Source organism: Mercenaria mercenaria, chromosome 1, assembly GCF_021730395.1.
Source record: "Mercenaria mercenaria strain notata chromosome 1, MADL_Memer_1, whole genome shotgun sequence".
NCBI classification, from domain to species: domain Eukaryota; kingdom Metazoa; phylum Mollusca; class Bivalvia; order Venerida; family Veneridae; genus Mercenaria; species Mercenaria mercenaria.
This window is the reverse complement of record NC_069361.1, coordinates 17,279,343-17,301,740: the sequence shown is the minus strand read 5'-3', so window position 1 is coordinate 17,301,740 and position 22,398 is coordinate 17,279,343. Positions and strand designations below refer to the sequence as shown.

General features: G+C 35.5%; 1 protein-coding gene across 8 annotated transcripts in view; it reads right to left on the bottom strand.

Annotated features, from left to right (window-relative positions):
• Nucleotides 1-22,398, bottom strand: part of LOC123544879 (kinesin-like protein KIF26B) — a 245,457-nt gene that overhangs the window by 44,692 nt on the left and 178,367 nt on the right. For all 8 annotated transcript variants that reach the window (XM_045330972.2, XM_053540938.1, XM_053540943.1 and 5 more), the window contains one exon: nucleotides 2,434-2,599. In XM_045330972.2, the coding sequence (XP_045186907.2) occupies nucleotides 2,434-2,599 (166 nt within the window). The remainder of the gene's footprint in view (nucleotides 1-2,433; nucleotides 2,600-22,398) is intronic.

Genomic DNA, 22,398 nt, shown 5'->3' with positions numbered 1-22,398 from the left:
AACTCGGCCTAGATTTCATAAAGGTAATCATTCTGACCAAAATTCATGAAGATCAATTGAAAAATACCGCCTCTATCGCATACACAAGGTTTTTCTTTGATTTGACCTAGTGACCTAGTTTTTGACCCGAGATGACCCATTTTCGAACTCGGCCTAGATTTCATCAAGGCAATCATTCTGACCAAAATTCATGAAGATCAACTGAAAAATACAGCCTCTATCGCATACACAAGGTTTTTCTTTGATTTGACCTAGTGACCTAGTTTTTGACCCGAGATGACCCATTTTCGAACTCGGCCTAGATTTTATCAAGGTTATCATTCTGACAAATATTCATGAAGAAGAATTGAAAAATACAGCCTCTATCGCATACACAAAGTTTTTCTTTGATTTGACCTAGTGACCTAGTTTTGACCCGAGATGATCCATTTTCGAACTCGGCCTAGATTTCATCAAGGTTATCATTCTGACCAATATTCATGAAGATTAATTGAAAAATACCACCTCTATCGCATACACAAGGTTTTTCTTTGATTTGACCTAGTGACCTAGTTTTTGACCCGAGATGACCCATTTTCGAACTCTGTCTAGATTTCATCAAAGTTATCATTCTGACCAATATTCATAAAGATTAAATGAAAAATACAGTCTCTATCGCATACACAAGGTTTTTCTTTGATTTGACCTAGTGACCTAGTTTTTGACCCAAGATGACCCATTTTCGAACTCGGCCTAGGTTTCATAAAGGTAATCATTCTGACCAAAATTCATGAAGATCAATTGAAAAATACAGCCTCTATAGCATACACAAGGTTTTTCTTTGATTTGACCTAGTGACCTAGTTTTTGACCCGAGATGACCCATTTTCGAACTCGGCCTAGATTTCATCAAGGCAATCATTCTGACCAAAATTCATGAAGAAGAATTGAAAAATACAGCCTCTATCGCATACACAAGGTTTTTCTTTGATTTGACCTAGTGACCTAGTTTTTGACCCGAGATGACCCATTTTCGAACTCGGCCTAGATTTCATCAAAGTTATCATTCTGACCAATATTCATAAAGATTAATTGAAAAATACAGCCTCTATCGCATACACAAGCTAAATGTTGACAGACGACGGACGACAGACGACAGACGACAGACGACGGACGACGGACATCGAGCGATCAGAAAAACTCACCTGAGCATTGCTCAGGTGAGCTAAAAAGGTTAGGAGATACGTAAAATACCCTTTAACCTAAAGTCTTATCTAGAGCTCTGGTAAATAATTTTTGTTTTGTTTTATTTTTTATTGCTGATTACAACTTCTATGATTTTGTTATTGATGATGCTACTCTAGTGTTCTGTCTCTATACAAAATGAATAATTTTATAGACTTACAAGAAGCAAGCACACTTATCCCAAACGTGGTTAACTAAATCAAATGTGCAAGTGATTTCTTGTTATTGCTTACCTGGACCCAATCATAATAAAAACTTTCAAGTTAATCTCCATGTTGATTATATACATGTGATATTTTTTACAGAAGCCAATTTTTCCTGAAAACTTGCCTCAGGCTGTACCTAGATGATACATTTATAATCCTGCTCTATTTGCAACTTGCATTAATGTAAAGGAACTCTTTTTCGATTAATTTCATGCCAGTATGGGGAAATTTCATTGCACCGGGAAAATGTGAATATACTTTGGTTTATCTGTTTTTAACAGCCAGCATGTATTTTGTATTGCCCAGGGCGTGTATTCACCTATAATTCCTACAGCTCCAGAATGTCATAAAAAGGGAGCAAAATTATACCTACGCATATACATGAATTTGTCCAGACTTTCCCAGAACCATAATTATGCCAACAAAGAATTTTTCTGGAATGCCTGCAGCCAAACAGGTATTAACATTTTGTTCCCAGTTGTACATTCTGAGAGCCCGTAAGCAGATTCCGACAAAAGTATCAAGTGGGTGAAAATCTATTTAATATAAATTCTTTTTAAAAATTTGTTTTGATCTCAGTGCATTAAACTTACATTCCTAGGACAGAATGCCGTCTAATTATTTCCTCCATGTCAAAGATTGCTATATATCCCTGTCTATTTACTTTTTACTGAGAAGAAATAATTCTAATTAAACTAAACATGCAAAAACAGCATAACATGACTGGCATATTTTAGTTCTGAATCTAAGCTTTTTGTAGTCATATGCTTTCTATCCATACACAGTTTTGTGACAATCTACGAATGTTTCCAAAAAACATTAACCAGAAAATTTTAATTAAAGCTAAATTTCAGACACAGAATAATAATCGCGTCACTTGAAAGCCAGATGGGCTCATCAACATTCTTCATCCATATGCTGATGAGCCCGCCTTGCTCCCAACCGATGAAATTTATATCATGTGAATATGGCTCCTGAATGTATGATACTCTATGTATTCTTACCTTGCCCATTCCAGGCGGTTGCCCTCGAGCAGAATTTCTGAGTAGACAAGGCGGACATGGTGGTGAGGAGAGGCGTATTATCTCAGAAAACTTGGTCGGAAAGGACGGAAGCTCCGGTTCTGGTGGGTGATGTCGTTTCTTCTTTTTACTTAACTTTTGTGCAGCCCTGAAAGTATACAAAATATTCATAAGACCTCATGTACCAATTTTTTTTTTCAGATGATTCAGTTTTAAACGATACATAAGGACGTATTTTTGCTAATATCCTTTAAAATTAAAATTAAGTAGACCCATTTCATGCACAATTTTATCTCCTGAATACAAGCAAATTAAATATAATTATGCATCTTAAATTTTATGATGCACAGGCAAGCTGGCTGTTGCAATTTCATTTTCAAATAAATGGAACAAAATTGATTTTAACAAATTCAGTGAAATGAAATTGTATTCAAACTCAAAACATTGGATTTCACTGGAGACATTTCCGGCACAGTAAAGATCGTATTCTTTAGCTGGAGGGGGTGGGGTTGCTTAGTGAGGGATTAAATTTTTTAAAGGTAAAAAAATAGGGGAGGAATTTATCAGGAAATACGCTGCATATCGGAAATGAAACTTAGTGGTGGTCTCTGTGTACTGGAGGTCTTTTGTTTTTTTTCCCCCATTTCATATATATTTTTAAATTAAAGATACAGAATAAAAGTACAAAACCAAGGGTTTTAATTAAAGTATCATACAAATTTCTCTCACTTCAAGAGTAATCTATAAATATTTGAAAAAACCAAACACTGATCCGCATAAAATATATATACAAAATCTAAGCAAGCAATATCTCAATCAACCACACAGGGCTTATCAGCAGATACATCATATAAATATACATTAAACATCAAAAATGTTTCTATGTCTTGTCTATATGTTAGGTGATCTCCTTTGAAATAGTTTCCCCATAATTTACAGTTAGGTCACCCTGACAAGCCAGTCTAAACAATATGAAAACCATATGCAAAAATTGTTAACAGTAAAGGCAGATCACTCTTATTATATGAAAGGGGGTTAATTAATGGACATTGATCTAATTAAAGGGTCAGGGTAATGTGATGGTCATTCAAGATCAAATGTAAATAGTAATTTAATTTATGGATGTAAGGTTGATAAAGGAACATGTCTGCCCCTTTTCATTAAAGACTTGTGCCTAATTAAACGTCAATGATGTTTATTTAGATGGACCCATCTGGACTGTACAAAGGTGATTCCTGGAAGCTTAGCTAAAGATAAACACCTCTCTTATACAGGACAATGGTACTACAGAATTTTAACAATTAGTTTTAGATTATCAGGCAGTAAAACTAGTTAAAACACTTCCCCCACCTGTTTGAAATTTTCATTTTTGTTATCACTGGCACATTAATGACTTTGATTCCTCAACATGTTGTAAAACTTGATACACTTAATTACCCTGGTTCCTTTTTATTGATCATGGCCCCTTAGAGGCTGCATCATTTCCCCTTCTAGGAAATTAAAACAAAATTTACAGTTGCCCCATAAAATAAGGAACACATTTTCCAGATGGGTTTGCCCTGGACTTTAGATCTGCGAACCCTGCCAAAGACCTAATTGTTAAATTTAATGAGAGGTTACTGAGACACTGGGCAACAAAAATAAACCAACCTGAAAATTACTGCATTAAATTACATGGTGCCCTTACTTTATGCAAACTTTTTTGTAACCTCTCCAGCTGATTTTCACACAATAAAATTGAAAGCATTTAGAAATTTTCAACTATAACTGCTTAAAGTAATGGAACAAGTTAAAATATCTATATTGAAACGGGGAGGGTTTCTCAAAGAATGTAAAAGTGTCTCATAATGTTTTCATTTTTTTGCTGGGTTTAGGGTAAGCTATTCGTATTGCCCTATCTGTTAATTTTTACCCTGTTAAATTACTGTAATGAACTTTTCCATTTTTAAATTTGGACAGTACCATTAACTGCCTAAAGGATACTGACTGAATGGCGAACACTGCAGATCATGATCAGACTGCACTGGTTGCAATGGCAGAATCAGTTGCCTGTTCAGCATGATAAGGGTTAACAGATTAAATGGCTCTGTCTCTAATACAGAATTTAAATGTGCTGGTATCTTTACGATTCACAACAAGATCTTCTGAATTTTGTGTTGTCTTGCACAATACATAAGGTAGCTATAATTATCAATCAAGCCACTGTTTCCAGACAGACTGACAGATTCTCATTTTACATTTTAGTTTAGACTACTTTCTAAGTTTCTTATTAGTAAAAATTGTTATTTTATCACTGTATTTGTACTAAAAGAGCATGATCTTGCTGAATTAAGTGATAGTCTCACATTTGTAATGGAAGTTGGAGAACTTCCTGTACTGAGCTCATGTAACATTGCATGTCATGATGGACAGGGTAATCATTGCGCAGACTGTAATAGCTACCATAGACTGTACCTCTATTATAGTCTAATACCATATTGACCCTTGGGTACATTAAATACAAGAAAAAATACAGTCTAGAGTCTACAAATATGGAAGTAAAAACATGATTGGTCACGAAATGATAACATACCATTGGACACACAATAACAGAATTTAAGAAAAACCTTGTAAAGATGTAGTCTGAAGGCTGCAGACAAAATTTGGTGAAGATCAATCAAATGCTTAGCTCCAATGAGAAAACAATTACCCATACAATTCTAAATAACAATTATTACTAAACGGGACAGTGAGAACCTTTGTGTTTACAGCTCAGCGTTTTTCCAAAAACTATGAGTTGTTTTTCGGATACTCTGATATAGATCAATCTATATAAACTGTCTATCTGAACCCTGATATCGACCATGATCTTGACCTTGAACATGTATGACTAGAGTTGATCTCAGTACCAAGTGTCTGCGCCATACAATGTAACAATTCTTGAAAGTGTCAGCAAGATGTTGAGATTAGAGTCCTGCATGATGTTTCAACTCATGACCTTGACCTTTTGACTAAGTCAAGGGACATAATTCTGGTTTTGCAGAGCGAAACCCACAAATTCACTTGCTGAATTATATTGCTATATGGTATCATAACTCTAGCTATAATAATTTTGAGATATATGTGACACACACTTTTAAGAACTTAATTATGCACATTTTCAACTACCAAGGACCATAACCGGTCACAGAAGTCCTAAACAGAACATCTGGTACACAACCCCATACACTTATATAAAACACTTCTAAGTTTCATGACTCTAAAAGTCATATACGTTTTGCGATACATGTGACACAAACTTTTATGCCCTTTATGCACATTTTCATTAGGTCAAGGGCCATAACTCTGATCAACCTTGAGTGAAATCCAAAACAATATCTCTGAAAAATAATCCTGTAAGTCTAATGACTCTTGGTCAAATATCTTTTTAGGTATGTGCAACACAAACGTTTAGGCCAATTAAAGGGACTTTTAAACACGTCATTAAGGGCCATTACTGGCCTGGTGGAGGAAACCCCCAGGTGCACAACTTAACATTGTGAATAATATTTCTAAAATGTTTCATAACCCCAGTTCAAATATTTTTTGAAATAGGTGGAACACAAAATGCATGTTTTTGACTCAGTAAATAGCCATGACTTTGCTCTGGCTGTGTCAAATCTTAAACAAAACTCAAGGTGCACAAGGATTTGAGATGCACACAACACAAATTTGAATGGGCAGTCAGAAAGATATACAGACAAGGGTAACTATTATTATATTAATGCCCCTAAAACTGTTGGGAAGCACAACAAGAGTTGTCCATAAAGCAGTATGCTTGATTTATCTCAGTGCTTGACTCTGAATTACAGCTTTGCCAGTAAAAACTTTATAAAACTTTTACCCAAAAATTCTAAGTAAAAAGAGGCATAACTCTGTCAAAATTAAATCAGAGTTATGGGGATTGTTTCTCCTGGTTTTGACTTTTTTAGTTAATAACTATTTAAAGTTTAAAGTCAAATACTTTGATAGTAACAGAGAAATTTGACTTTATCAAAAACTTTAACCAAAAAAAATCTAAGTTAAAAAGGGGCATAACTCTGTCAAAATTCAAATCAGAGTTATGAGGATTGTTTCTCTCGTTGTAGACTTGGATAGTAAAAAACTATTTTAAGTTTAAAGCCAAAAGCTTTGGTAGTAAAAGAGATATTTAACTATTGTGCCGATGCCGCAGCGAGTGCAATAGTTCTACTTTTTCTTTGAAAAGTCTGGCTAATAGAGCTGATACAAACTATTACCTGTCCCAGTGTACCACACTGACCTTGAACAGACAAGTATGGAAGATATCAAGGGCATACCCAGGCAAAATGATGACCATGGCCACCACGATTTTTTTATGGCTGACCAAGTTTAAATGTGGTCAACCATCAAATACCATGGTGAAAACATGGTCAGGAGTACGGTCAGCCATGGTTGACCATGGCGAGATAAGACTGGCAATGATCGACCATGGTCAGAAAAGACGATCAGCAGTTTGACCATGGTCTACAGTGGTCAACTTTTTTCAACCAAGGTTGACCAATGGATTACCATGGTCATGTTAGTAATTTTCACACTTATCAAGTTTTACAATGCACCAAAGGCGCCTGACTGCATTTTGGCTCCAACAGTTTTCCTAGTTATAGAATAGAGTTCCTGCATTTATAGACAGAGTCAAAGGTAAACTTTCATAGTCTGACTATAATATGCTGTCATCTTAGCAATTTTATGACAAATAAATGACTGACTTCCAAAAATAGATATAGACTGCAATTGTCATGTATTTTCACCACCCTTTCAAATTCATATTCATACATTTAATTACAGTTATCATTCATGGTGATATATTTTGATATATTTTACACAAACCTTCAACATAAATATTCATAACTGGTAAAGTGAAAACATTGTTTCAAATATACTGATATATCAAAATAGAGTATTTTGATTTCTCATCACTAAATATTTTTGGGATAGTCAATAATCACAACAGTTGACCATGGTTGTGGAGCTTGGTCAACTATGGTATCAGACCATGGTTTTTGACATGGTCTGATACTATGTTTTATTACTGTGGTGCCACTTACCACAGCCATGGTCAACCATTGTCCCATGAATTACCATGGTAATAAACTGTCAATTTCGACTGGGTTTTATTTATGGTTTTCTTTTCTAATACAATTCTGTTCATGCCTGTCCCTTCTAGGATCATCATAACCTACTTATATTGGCAACAAAACCCAATTAATTATTTTGTAACATTCTTAGACAGTTTGCTAATTGACTCGGGACATGAACACTTCCTTATTACATCAGAAATGCAAATGTCACAAGTCTCCGCTTGCAGAAATCTGCAGCAGTAATAAGACACAATGACAAATATAGCTTAGGACTTCAAGCATTAAAATGAATCCATCTTGTGCATTAGGAAGTGAACATACATGATGGCAATATTCTTACAAATGAAGACGTAACACTAATATCCAATCTTTTCTGTTGAGTTGTAAACCCGCCTGGGGATCATGACACAAACTGAAGCACTGCACTTGCCTTTAAGGAAACCCTACCCATACTGGGCCATTTCAGTAAATATCCTCACTCCATGAATTAAAGCAATTTTTTCTTAAAATTACAAAACAGCCCTTTTAGCTTTTATAGTGTACACAATACTGAAGTTAGAAACGCAACAATATCTTCAATTCATATACCAGACCCAGCTGTTCCTTTTCAATGTAACTACCCCCTATCACACTACATTTCAACAAGGAAACGCCCAATTACCATGTTACCATAAAAAGAATTAACCAAAATATTCTTTTTAAAGAAACAAAATATTATTTTTAAAGAAATTAGAGAAAATTGAGCAAGAAAACACAATTGTCTAAATGCATAGAATTAAAATATCAGTATTAAGAAAAAACATGCAAATCATATCTTACAATAAAAGATCTTACCTATTTAGACTCATACCGAACTGTTTATCACTACATCAACATATCAGAGGATAATCCAGCCCTCTACAGTAAACAGAGTAAGCAAAACTTAGTGTAAATTATGCCACCAGATCCCTCAATCAGCCCCTGCTTGTTATTCTTGTAATACAATCTCAGAAAAAATGAATTCCTTCACTGACAGCAGCTTTTCATAAAATGTTAATAGTCATTTTTTTCTGTTGAACTTCTTGGAAAGGTTACAGAGCAGTCTAAACTGAAGCCAACTGAAGCTGGCTACTAAGATTTCCATGTCACACTCTTCAAATGCGTTTTCTTTACAACACTGTTTCATACATCAAACAACATTAATTTTTTCCAAAGAACGATCTAACATAAATAATTTTTCTTTCACCATTGTTCAACAATTTTTCTTCACCACTTGAAGTCTCTGTTTATCTTGCCCAGCTCCACCAATGAAATCTTTCTACTGACCAATCAGAACGGACATTTATAGCTGTGTTTTACAACCCCTCCAAGACCAGTACCCCACCTGGTTTCCGAAAAAGTTCCCCCGAAAATAAAGTCTATCAACCAGTCTATCAATATCAAGAATCTCTCCTCTCATTAAACTGCTAAGTTCAATACAATGAACATTTTTATTACAAGAAGTATGCCATAAACTAATTCAAGACACATTCACTTTAATACCAGAACTATGTTCCAAGCTAGAAAAAGCTGAATGTCTCCATGTAAAAAATCCAATACCTACTCTCTGGACTATACCAATAGTTAATGTGCTTATCAGTAAGAGAAAGGAAATAGAATCATTCTGTAAGCTCACTAAATCTATTCTATAGTATTTTTTCCTCAATTTTTCACTTTTTTTCTGCACTTTCACTAATGTAACAAATGTTTTCAGACATACAAGTTCCAAGAGTGTAGCAGAAACAAAACAAATATCAGATATTATAAAGCTGTCAAACGGTAGTTTAAAATGTGTTTTTAACGTTTTACAAAATTAGTACCTTTCTAGAAATAATTCAACTATTTTATAATATAGGCTTAGATCTTAATAAAAGAAATATTAGCATAAATGTTTTCCAAGTTTCCTCAAATTGATTTCTCAAACTATCTGCTTACTTAAAAATAATGACTTCCTTACCTACAGTGCAACTTTTGTTGCTGTCAAAATTAAATTAAATTAAATTAAATTAAATTTAAAGATCGAACTGGCCTCGGCCTAGTTTTAAACTTTAACACCAGTCCTTGGATTTATGAAGTCAAAATATTTTATAGTGCCGTCATTCTGTGGCTGTTTCAGCATTTACTAATATTTCTTTCAGCATAAAACTTTATAAGACAATTTTTTTTTCATACTATCAAAGATACAAATTGCAGCCTTAATTTTGGGCCAAAGTTTAACGTACTAATCTTAGGAAGGGAGTCTTTAAGCCAAAATTTTAACAATTTTCATTATAATAAACTTTCAATGTTTTTTCTCAGATTTTGAGGATCTTGTAAATAGATTTGGGGAAAAATGAAGGAGAAAGAACTAAAATTTAAAATGCAATCTTCCATTTGGGGAAAAAACAACCTTTTTCCGCAGGGAACAGACTCTGCTTACAGGAGTCATTTTACGAAGGCAAAAAATCTACTCTGCCTGTAATGACTTTTATGAATATGAGGAAACGTATAACTGCTAATTAATATTCATTTTTATATATACATTATTTTTCACAGCGCTCATAATTTTTACCCCGCAAATTACTGGTAGAAACCTGTGACTCAGACAGTGAGCAATGAAGCTGCATCTAAAGAAAGTAGCACCAACATGGTGCAGGCAACTTGCAGATTATATTTGCAAGATGTTTATTACCCCTGTATAAAGGTGAAGCAGTCCTAGGATATAAATGTTGCTGGGAGGGGGAAAACAGAAACAACAGGAGCAGATGGGAACTAAATATTGCTCCCCTGCAATGATAATTTTGAAAATTTTGAAACATTTTTTGGTCCCAGATATGCCAGTAATCCACAACTTAGACAAAAACAACTTGAAGAGAAGCATGCTCCTGTGCCGACCCTGCAACTTCCCCCCAGCATGTCTGGCCTGCACATATATTCTGGTCTAAGCTATGCCCCTGTATTACAGTCAAACATAAATGTAGATCATTTTCAACACTAGCACATTGCAAATCAAACCCCAGAGAAACAACAGAAAGTTATCTAGTACAAAATATTCATTCAATTTTGTTTGAACAGCTAAATTGCAAGTATCATTTCCTGCTAATGTTTCCATTTATTTACACAATATATTATCAATCATTTTTTCTTTTTTTTTTCCGGTGAACCAAAAAAGGCAGAAATCAGGAGTTGTTTCAAGCACATCTATCTAATATCTCATTATGGCTGACAGTTACAGTCCTATTCATATTAATCAAATGGAATCGAACTGGCAATAAAAGTACGAACTGGCAATAAAAGTACGTATCAAATGATGTATGAAATCTCTTGTACATATCGGTGCTTTTATTTCCATTCATTGTCGAAAAAAAAACCATGAACAGCAAAATTTTGGATGCAGAAAATTTATTTGTCTGCCGATACCTTCCATAGAAAAATAGTCTGGCCTCGATTCGCATCAATATTCGGACAAAACAAATGGAATCCCAGGACAAACGCGACAAATGAACATATATGTAATGAACTAATGGTACAGCTTTTACATATGATTCTGTGCTCGTAATGAATTGGAAGTTGATGATCAAAGCAGTTTGAGCAGACAATATCAGGGAAAATGTGATGTAGCCGGGAGTAATTTACCCTAATAACTTATTAGGACTACTTTTTTGTCAAACATTACAATATAACAGAATGACACCAGGGAACAAAGCAGTTTCTATTGTTGTTGCCTATATAAGTTATTAGAAAGAGTTATGTGTTTGACATATACCAGTAATGTTGGTCATTAATATTTTTGCTAAACTGCATATAAAGAGCAAATTCTGCAAATTTTTACCTATTTTTTTTACAGCAAAGTTTAATGTAAGAAACATGTGGAAATTTGTTCCTTGTATTATTTTGTAGTCTTTAAACCAAAGGAACACCACTGCTTGGACTTGCACTCCATTCTTGACATACATATAGATGTCATTTGCCATTTAGTTTACCGCTACCATGGAAACAAAATGGCATTTTCTTTCTGAAATAAACACACATTCGTAACTTTCTTACTTTTTCTGTATGATTTCAATCATGCAAGGGCTTGGTGCAAAACTATTGTAAGTGTATAGAAATAAAGAACAAGATACAATGGTTTTGCGCCAAATTATGGTGTTTCATATCTTTCTGTTGTCCAGGATAATGCAAGTTTGAGCTCTGTTCTAAACTCCCTGTAGCAAAACAGCCCAATGATTGTCAAAACTGAGTATTTTTACAATATATCACATTTAATAAGCTTTTAATGACTGTAATATTTATTTAAAAAGCAAATACAATAACCTCTCCATCAGTCTGAAAAATGGTTAATTCCAAATTAAATTCCATGAAAATCTGCTTTTAATAAGACACTCCCTCATGCATCAGTGTCCCCAGTAATGTCCCAGAACCTGAAAACTGTGACTATTATATCCCTTTAAACATTTCTAGCACCTTGAAAACACATTAACACCCAATTAAAATATGATTTACCTTTTTTGAAGTAATGAAAATCAGTGAGTAGAAAATAGGTTCAGGCCAATTAACAATCAATCATGTATTATATTGCCTGCTGGATACACAAAATGGACATCTGCATTTGCAATTAAAGCTAGGTAGGAGGAACTTGCGATACCATGTATAACAGAACAGAACAGAACAGAACGTAAGTTTAATAATACATCGTATGCAAACAGCACATTGATTAAACAGTATAACATGAACATTTTCATTCAAATTTCAGGTTACTACTTCCGAAACTCATTAAAATTATCTCAGAATGAAAAATATAATTCATAATTGTAAAACTAAATTAAGTAACTGAAAAGAAAAAAATATAAAAGGGAGGTAATTCAGTTTTATAAAGTACTAGTATAAATCCTTCAAAAATCAAACAAAAACTGACTCTATACTACATGCCAATCGCTTAACTTGTTTCCCTACAAAAAGATAGAATTAAGAAATCTTCACAAAAGTGCAAAAAGAAACAGAGAACGATGATTTACTCCGCCACAGTCTAGACATATATGTTATCATTTACTAATTTCATTTTCATTTCCCGACTGCCATATTCATTTTCTATAATTCAATCATTGTGAATAATGTGTAAGTATTCATCAAGGTAAAGTAACAGGCTGATATTGCTGAATTCAGCCATGAGCAGTAAACAGCAATGTCTAAATACAAATGATAACAATTTTATTACCCATAATATTTGTTTTTTTTTACCACTTTTCTAGATTTTTTCCCCAGTTCTTGTATCAATTAAACTCGGGCTACTAACTGCCAGACTTGTCTTTAGTAAAATCATACGGAACATTCTGCCTGGAGTGACGTGTCCTGCTCTCTCTACTGAGCTGTATCATCAAGACAACCGATCATATTCAGCCAATCGTAAATTCTGTGGCCGTCAATTTTTTCTCTCCTACTTTTCATTTTCCTAATTTTTAATTCATTTCCAGAAATTTTTAAACAATAAATGTGAACAATAAGAGTTAATGACCTATAAAACCTGGATACAGTGTAATTACACCCTGATTAATACACATGATAAAATCAAGTCCATAATTCACAATTTCCTGGTAAAGGACTGATAGGCATCTAAAGTTCATATCTAAAAGACACATCATCACATTTATATTGCTTTATTAATCATAACTATGCATTCTGATTCAATGAAATTATTGTGGCGTTGGAGTGCAAGGGCTAATAAAACTGCAGTAGAGCTCTAGTTAATCAAAAGATCTCTTTTTCTGCACATTTTAGTTTTCAATCCCTGTTAACAAAATTTAAAAAATTCCCAGCAGTTAGTCTGTTTTGTCTAGTAGTATTCGTGCAAAACGCATATAAATAATAAATATACATGTTTCGCAACTGCAGTAACTGCTCTCTGAAATTGCTCTCGCACTGAGAGAGGTCCATGTGCAGGAATTAAATTTACATTTATATAGGAAGGAAATAGATAAATCTAGAAGCTTCCTGTCTCCGCTAAATTAAGTTACGCTTCTCCACCAAATCATCAGCTGTTTTGAGCTTCCAATCTAAATATACAAAGCAATTTAGTCCTGTACTAATGCTTATTACAACTGTAAATTCTACATCAAATTTTCTTGAATATTCCTTACCTAGTCCTGTCTTTTATGTAAAAGAATTCTTTATTTTTGTTTTATATTCTCCTTTAATCATCATAGTTTCAGATGAAAGCTTTTAACTGAAAATTCCAAAGAAATAATGACAATGGTAGTCACGTTGGAGACACAAAACCTTTGAAATTTCAACGTGGTGCTTGTTTATGTTTTGTACTCCAGAATCACCGACTTGACTATTTTTTCTAAAATCTCTGGCTAAGCTTTGTGCAAGGCCTTGCATGGAAAAAAGAAATACCCACAGGTTCGCTTAAATGACAATCCTTAGATAATTATAACCTTAGTTATGATGAAGAATGGCATAACACCCATAATATTATGTAAACAAACAAATTTTTCTCATGTTTGGAGATTTCAGATTCTCCAAAATCAGGATCAACTCTAGTACTGTTTGTTGGATTTGTTTCAATGCCTGCCAACTCATGAGGAGAGCATACACTGACTTCTACTCTATTACAAGACTACACATTCTGGTAATGTAAGGTCGAAATTAAGTCATTAAAGTCTTCAGGTGCAGCCCTTGTCTTATGTTTCTAAGTGCTGTCTGAACTAAGGTTTTCAACAAATAAAAGAAAACAAGCAAATTCGATGAATTGGTATCCCCCGCCGAAAGGGTTTGTGGTGAGGAATGGCAAAAAGATATATCCGGCAAAAAGTTAAGGATGTTAATAAGAAGCAAATAATTTCATTATCCAAAATCAATTTAACAGAAAACAAATGTTTAATTAAAGAGTACATAATAAATGTATGATACTTTGATCCTGATAAAAGAATTTATTTTGAATGGGATATGCTTACTGTAATAAGCTTAGCTTTTAAAATTAAATGCAGTTAATTGAAATGTGAGCTTGAAGTTTAACTGGAATGAAATATTGTCTTTGAGTGGTTTGGCACCCGGTGTTGCTGTTTTACAAGTTCATGTACATTTGAACTTAAAAGATCAGATGTCCTTAAGAGAACACAGGTAAGATATCTTGAACATGGCTGAGGGCAAGGTTTGTGCAGTCACAACTTAACATGTTGAAGGTTTGAACATTTAAAAAAAAAAAAAAAAAAGGAATGGAAATATATATATCTATATATAGATATATGTATATATTTATTTTTTTAGGGGGTGGGGTGCAAGGGAACGGGAGAGGAAACAAAATTTCACATGTTGATTATAAATATTGATTGAAAATTAAAAATGGAAAAAAAAAAAAAAAAGGTAAAAGGGTGAAGTTGGAGGGGGGGGGGCAGAGGATGCATGATCAGTGGTGGGCATGACTGGGTGGAGAAGTGAGGTGGGGGAACGGTACAACTTGGAAGGTTTGAAAAAAATCTAAAATAAGAAATGAAAACAAAAATTTTGGGGGGGGGTGAGTGGGGTTGGGAGGGGGAGGGGGTGTGACCAAGGCAAGTGGGTGACCAGGTGTGGGTGCGCAACTTCACATGTTTATAATAAATGTTCACAGAAAAGAATGAAAGAAATTTAATGAAATTCTGCCAAATGGTAAGTTTGTTATGTACAAATATGTGGATTTTTAGACAATTAAAGGGCAATAACTCTGAAGTTACAAAAAGAAATCCGTACAAAATTGTCTGTGCACAACCACATTATAGTGCTCTTAATTCTGTTAAAGTTTCATAGTTCTAGGTCAAATATATCAAAAGTTATGATGCAGAAATTGGCATATCAATAGATCTATAGTACCCTATATAGTTAACACTAGAAACTTCTAAGGGCCATAACTCTGGTGTTACTTGGGCAATCTGTCTGAAACTTGATGGGCCCCATAACCTCATAGTGGTGAACATGTATATGAAGTTTGTTTGAATAAAATCTAAAATAAGGAATGATTTTTTTTTTTTGTTTTTTTTTTGGGGGGGGGGGGGGGGGGGGGGGGGATAGGTGGGGGAGGTGTGTGATCAAGGTAAGGGGGTGACCAGGTGTGGGTACACAACTTCACATGTTTACAATAAATGTTCATGGAAAAAAATGAAAGAAATTTAATGAAATTCTACCAAATGGTAAGTTTGTTATGTACAAATATGTGGATTTTTATACAATTAAAGGGCAATAAATCTTAATTTACAATTAAATCCAAATGAAATTGTGTGTACACAACCACATTATAGTGATCTAAATTCTGTTTAAATTTCATAGTTCTAGGTCAAATATATCAAAAGTTATGATGCAGAAATTGCCATATTTATAGTACCCTATATACTTAACACTAGAAACTTCTAAGGGCCATAACTCTGGTGTTACTTGGGCAATCTGACTGAAACTTGATGGGCCGCAAGAACTCATTGTGGTGAACATGTATATGAAGTTTTAAATAAATATTCCCAACCATTTCCTAGATATGGCTCTGGACGGATGGACGGACGGAAGGACGGACGGACAGAAAGACGGACGGAAGGCAAACAACGCCAAAACTATATCCCTCCGACTTTCGTCGGGGGATAATAATATCCAGCTAAATTCAAACTATCCAAAGGTCCAAATTCCCTAAGGTTGCAAATATATATTGATGTGTGACCTTCAAGAAGTTGCATGTGGATTAAACATTTGTAAACAATAACACTAAATCTAGCTATCATCTCCTGTATATGAGCACTGGTCATTAAAGACCAGGAAAAACTTGAAAACAAGCTGAGCTTAGTACTTCAGCCTGCTGACCGCACACTGTGCTACCAAAACATTATTTACCGTTGGGTACTTTAAGTAATACAGGTGGATCAATTTTAATATTTGGGTTAATTAGGTCCCACTGTTTTATCATCAATGTCTGCTTCAACAGGTTATTCTGACAGCGTGAGGCCAATGGAAAACAAGAACTCTTGCCAAATTCTTAATTCGAAATTTTTATTTAACACAGAATAAACCTGAAAATGTTTGCCTACCTTGCATTTCTGATAGTTAACCCATACCTGCTGGCGGCAAGTATAACTTATTCTCCCTTTGCGACCAGTGCAGACCAAGATCAGCCTGCACATTGGTGCAGCCTGATCATGGTCTGCACTGTTCGCCATTCAGTCAGTATCTTTTTGGTAAACACCCCTTTTAACAGTTAATGGTACTGTCCAAATTGAAAGATGGACCAGTCCATTATAGAAATTTAGCAGGCTAAGGGTTAACATCAGAAAATATCCTATACTAAAAGAAGTATAAAATACTGTTTCAAACTTAGGACCTTAACCAACACTTACTGACACATTACTCTGTTTCGAAACTGCCTCAGTAGCCTACTTAGTGAAAGAGCACCTACTTAGAATTCAGGAGGTCGCTGTCATACCAAAGAAAATTATTTATAGCTTACTATTTCCCCTTTAAACAGCAGTTAGCAGTCTCCCATCAAAGCAAGCTCTGATCACCACCCATCTCATGACTACCTCAATGTAAGCATTCCATAATAATTTCTTCAAACAAAAGTATATGAGCCGTGCCATGAGAAAATCAACATAGTGGGTTTGCGACCAGCATGGATCCAGACCAGCCTGCGCATCCGCGCAGTCTGGTCAGGCTCCATGCTGTTCGCTTTTAAAGCCTATTGGAATTGAAGAAACCATTAGCGAACAGCATGGATCCTGACCAGACTGCGCGGATGCGCAGGCTGGTCTGGATCCATGCTGGTCGCACACCCACTATGTTGGTTTTCTCATGGCACGGCTCATATAATGTACAAGGGAAAAGTCTGTGTTCCCTACAAATCATGACAGTAGAAGCATATGCAACACACCAAAATTTACATTTCTTTACTAGAAACTTCTTTCAGCCAAACCCCTATTCCAAAGTGGTTCCCAAGAGATGACCCCCTTCAATATCAAATTAAAACACCACTCAAGGGAAATCACTCATATAATATTAAGTTAGGATCTTTTAGCAGGAGACACTCATAAATATCATGAAACTACTCAGCTTACGCAAGCTATCCATTTTTTTTTCTGCTAAAAATACACAAAATTCATTCATTTTTAAAAAACTTTCAAAAAGTTGAACGTCGAGCACCCAAGGATATTTAACCAAAGTGTGGCACACAGAAATGTAGCGACTAACTCAGTGTCATGAATAAACATGAATTTCAAACTGACAAATATTATAAAGAATATTTAATGAAAAATTATTGACACACACAAAAAAATTGCAAAATAAATTTCCTCCTGCTGCATCATGAGGCTTTTTTAAAAAAAAATGTGCAACTGATTTACAGCTGGTTACAGCAACAGGTTTTTTTTCCCTACTGAATCACCCACTCTGGGCATTGTGAAGAGAAATTCGTCCTGGCATTTCACTCGTTCAGGCATAGCATTCATAGACAATGCCCGCTAATTGAGTTCCTCTGGTGCCTCATGCATGCATTTTGCATTCTATTAGGTATCATGCAAGCATCCATCATCATGCAATAAACATCAACTGTCAATCATTCTGTCATATTCTCGATTCCAAACAATTAATTTACCATTATCTCCAAATTAGGGAAAAGTATCCCAAACAGAAGCTCTCTCAGCAACAGTGTAAGTCTTTCCTGTTTGCAAGTGAGAAACTCTGCCTGGAGAGTTCTTCATAATGTCAGCTAATTGCTTGTATTGTTGAGTCTGTTTTGTTGAAATGACCTGTGGTGACAACTTAATAAAATATGTGACCAGATCCTTAATGGAAGCATATACATAGAGTACAACCTTATAAAACTAGAAAATGCTTTTGTAAAAAAGCGCATGTCTCCCCCAATGCAAAGTCCTATAGGCAAGAAGTCAATAGGGGTCAGGAGCGAAAGTCAAAGAGACACTGATGGTTGGCTGCAATAGGGATCATCTACTTGGCATGTCCAGTCATCCCGCTAAATTTCAACACTCTTGGCCTAGTGGTTCTCAAGTCACTGTTAGGCTCCTGTGACCTTGACCTTTGATCAAGTGCCCTCAAAATAAATAGGGGTCATCTACTCTGCATGTCCAATCATCCTTTTAAGTTTCAACATTGTAGGTCAAGTGGTTCTCAAGTTATTTCCAAAAGATGATTTTACATGAACAGGCCACTGTGACCTTGAACTTTAATAGACTGACCCCAAAATCAATAGGGGTCATCTACTCTGCATGTTCAATCATCCTACGAAGTTTCAACATTCTGGGTCAAGTGGTTCTCAAGTTATTGATCGGAACTGGTTATCAATGTTCAGGCCCCTGTGACCTTGATCTTAAACGGAGTGACCCCAAAAACAATAGGGGTCATTTACTCTGCATGGACAACCATCCTATATAGTTTCAACATTCTGGGTCGAGAGGTTCTCAAGTTATTGATTGGAAATGGTTTTCCATGTTCAGGCCCCTGTGACCTTGACCTTTAACAGAGTGACCCTAAAATCGTTAGGGGTCATCTACTCTGCATGACCAATCATCCTATGAAGTTTCATCATTCTGGGTCAAGTGGTTCTCAAGTTACTGACTGGAAATGGTTTTCAATGTTCGGGCCCCTGTGACCTTGACCTTTAACAAAGTGACCCCCAAAATCGTTAGGGGTCATCTACTCTGCATGACCAATCATCATATTAAGTTTCAACATTCTGGGTCAAGTGGTTCTCAAGTTACTGACCGGAAATGGTTTTCAATGTTCAGGCCCCTGTGACCTTGCCTTCGACGGAGTGACCCCAAAATCAATGGGGGTCATATACTTGGCATGTACAATCATCCTATGAAGTTTCAACATTCTGGGTCAAGTGGTTCTCTAGTTATTGATCGGAAATGGTTTTAAATGTGCAGGCCCCTGTGACCGTGACCTTTGATGGAGAGACCCCAAAATCAATAGGGGTCATCTACTCTTCATGATCAATCATCCTATGAAGTTTCAACATTCTGGGTCAAGTGGTTCTCTAGTTATTGATCGGAAATGGTTTTCAATGTTCAGGCCCCTGTGACCTTGACCTTTGATGGAGTGACCCCAAAATCAATAGGGGTCATCTACTCTGCATGATTAATCATCCAATGAAGTTTCAACATTCTGGGTCAAGTGGTTCTCAAGTTATTGATCGGAAATGGTTTTAAATGTGCAGGCCCCTGTGACCTTGACCTTTGACGGAGTGACCCCAAAAACAATAGGGGTCATCTACTCTTCATGACCAATCATCCTATGAAGTTTCATCATTCTGGGTCAAGTGGTTCTCTAGTTATTGATCGGAAATGGTTTTCAATGTTCAGGCCCCTGTGACCTTGACCTTTGACGGAGTGACCCCAAAAACAATCGGGGTCGTCTACTCCTGCAGCCTCGTCTACTCCTGCAGCCCTATAACCCTATGAAGTTTGAAGGTTCTAGGTCAAATGGTTCTCCAGTTATTGCTCAGAAATGAAGTGTGACGTACAGACGGACGGACAGGGCAAAAACAATGTCTCCTCCAGAGGGGGGGAGGGGGAGAGACATAATAATAGCAGACTGTTCGAGTCTGTTATTGAGAGGTAATCAGAGGTAATGTAATATGCTAAATCTCTCACCCCCACCATCCCCAACCCCTCTTGCACAGGTTTAAGCAAAATTCTACTGTAGTAAAACTGAATGATCCCAAAGAACCTGAAAATTTAACACACATCAGATATGAAGGAAACCCCTGGGCTTTGCCTCTTGACATTTTTTCAGACATACTTAAAACAGACACATGGATTCCAAGAACCTAGTGACCAATTTTCCACAAGCAAGAAAATATTACATGAAAAAAAAATATAGTATTCCGGGTGTGTCTCCCACCAAATAAAATGCTGGGGACTTTAACCACTGTGTCCCTGATCTATAGTTGTAAGGAAGTCCCTGTATTAATAGAAAGACACTGTCTTTTCTATACCTCCCTTGCCACCAGTTATTGCCACTGCAGTAAGCCATGATAAAACATCATCAAAGAAACTTGGATTCTGTGGAAGAAGAAGACTGTAATCAATGACTATTCAATTACAACAGAAAGCAACATGCAATCAGTCAAGTTACAGAGCAAAAGCAACAAGTTAGGTAAAACCTAAGTTGGGAAGCTTTCATTTAATTTCCATTGATTGTAGATTGAGTGTTCCTCTATTGTTATTCTTCTCACATCACAAGCCTTCCTACATTCTCATCTGTCAATACCAATTTATCCAAGACCTGCTTCTCTTCAACATCTAATCTAATTTGCATAGAATGGTCATCATTTCAACAAACATGTAATATTAAGAGTTTGTACAAGAAAAAAACGTATGAAATGTTTTCAAAAAAGAAAAAAAGAGAAAAATTCTGAGAACTTGACACTGATTATTTTTGACATGTTTGCTATAATTTACAAGAAAATAGTCCATAACATATATGTGTAGGCTTATTACAGACTGTGCTTCAGCTAAAAACTACTCTCTGTGTGGTTTTCATAGGTACTGTCAGGATCCAGTCGGATACTTGAACAGAACGCTCAGAATCAGTCTGTAGCTGAACCTAAATACTCAGAACCAGTCCATAGCCAAACCTAAAAGCTCAGAACCAGTTGGAAGCTGTATCAGAAAGCTCAGTTTAAACCTGTATATTTTACATAAATCTTACAATTCACGATACTTCCTCGACTTCTGACTATATAGTAAATGCACTTATTAAGAGATTACATTGGTGAGAATGATGATGATGATGATGGTCAAATTTCACTTTCACAGGATTTGAATCCATGACTGCCAGGTTTGGAGGAAAATGCTCTACCCCTGCCCCCCATGAACTTCAGAACATTTCAAATTGCGTAAAACAAAATTAATACTGTACGCATTTATCACCAGCATCTAAAATAATGCAGGGAAAGACAGGATTTAGTTCTTAATTTAACAGCTGACAGCATTCACAGGGTGCAATATAAATCACTTCATACACAGGAAGAAGAAACCCATTCCTGATGCACTAGACCAAATCAAATAGCAGACTCCCTGCACAGATCCTGCAGACTTCTTGTTGCAGCTTTAATTCAATAAATACTGTATTTCTTATAAACATGTTTCTCTTAACTTCCAATCCACAAAGAGATTGCAGTCAATTTGTAAAGATGTAACATTAATGTATTTTGCAACAACAGCTAATGAGAAGCGACATTTAGGATAATTTGTGCCATACACCAGCATGTTATCGCTTTTTTCTTGACATTTTAATTACATAAGAGGTGAAAATACCTTGTGTAAGGCTCTTAATTCATCAAATATAACACTTATACATTTTAATGTAAAGTAGCTAAAATATGTCACATTCTATTACAAAAAAAATTCACGTTAACTTCCAAATTTCTGGCATGGGGGTCTTTAGGTCTGTCTAATTTTTAGTTACAGAATACAGGGAGCTGTCATGTTACATACATGGGCCATTTGGATCCACTTACAATTTTTTTTTTTTTTTTGCAGATTTGTGAAGAAGTTAACTAATATTATCTAACTAGAGCTACCACTAAAGGTGATTAATACCACCAGACACGGGGGAGAGGGGAGTGGGGGGGAATAAAATGTAATCATGATCATTGACCTTCAAGTATGACCTTGATCTTTAACCTTCTGACCCAGGTTGTGCACTCTGCATGTCGTTCTGATGAGGTTAAGAACTGATGCAAGTTTTATGAAAATCCTATATGGTGCAGACACAAATTTGAGCTGTTTGATCTTTGACCTTGAAGTGTGAACTTGACCTTAGACCTAGTTGAACTGTTTCACCTTGAAGTTTGACCTTG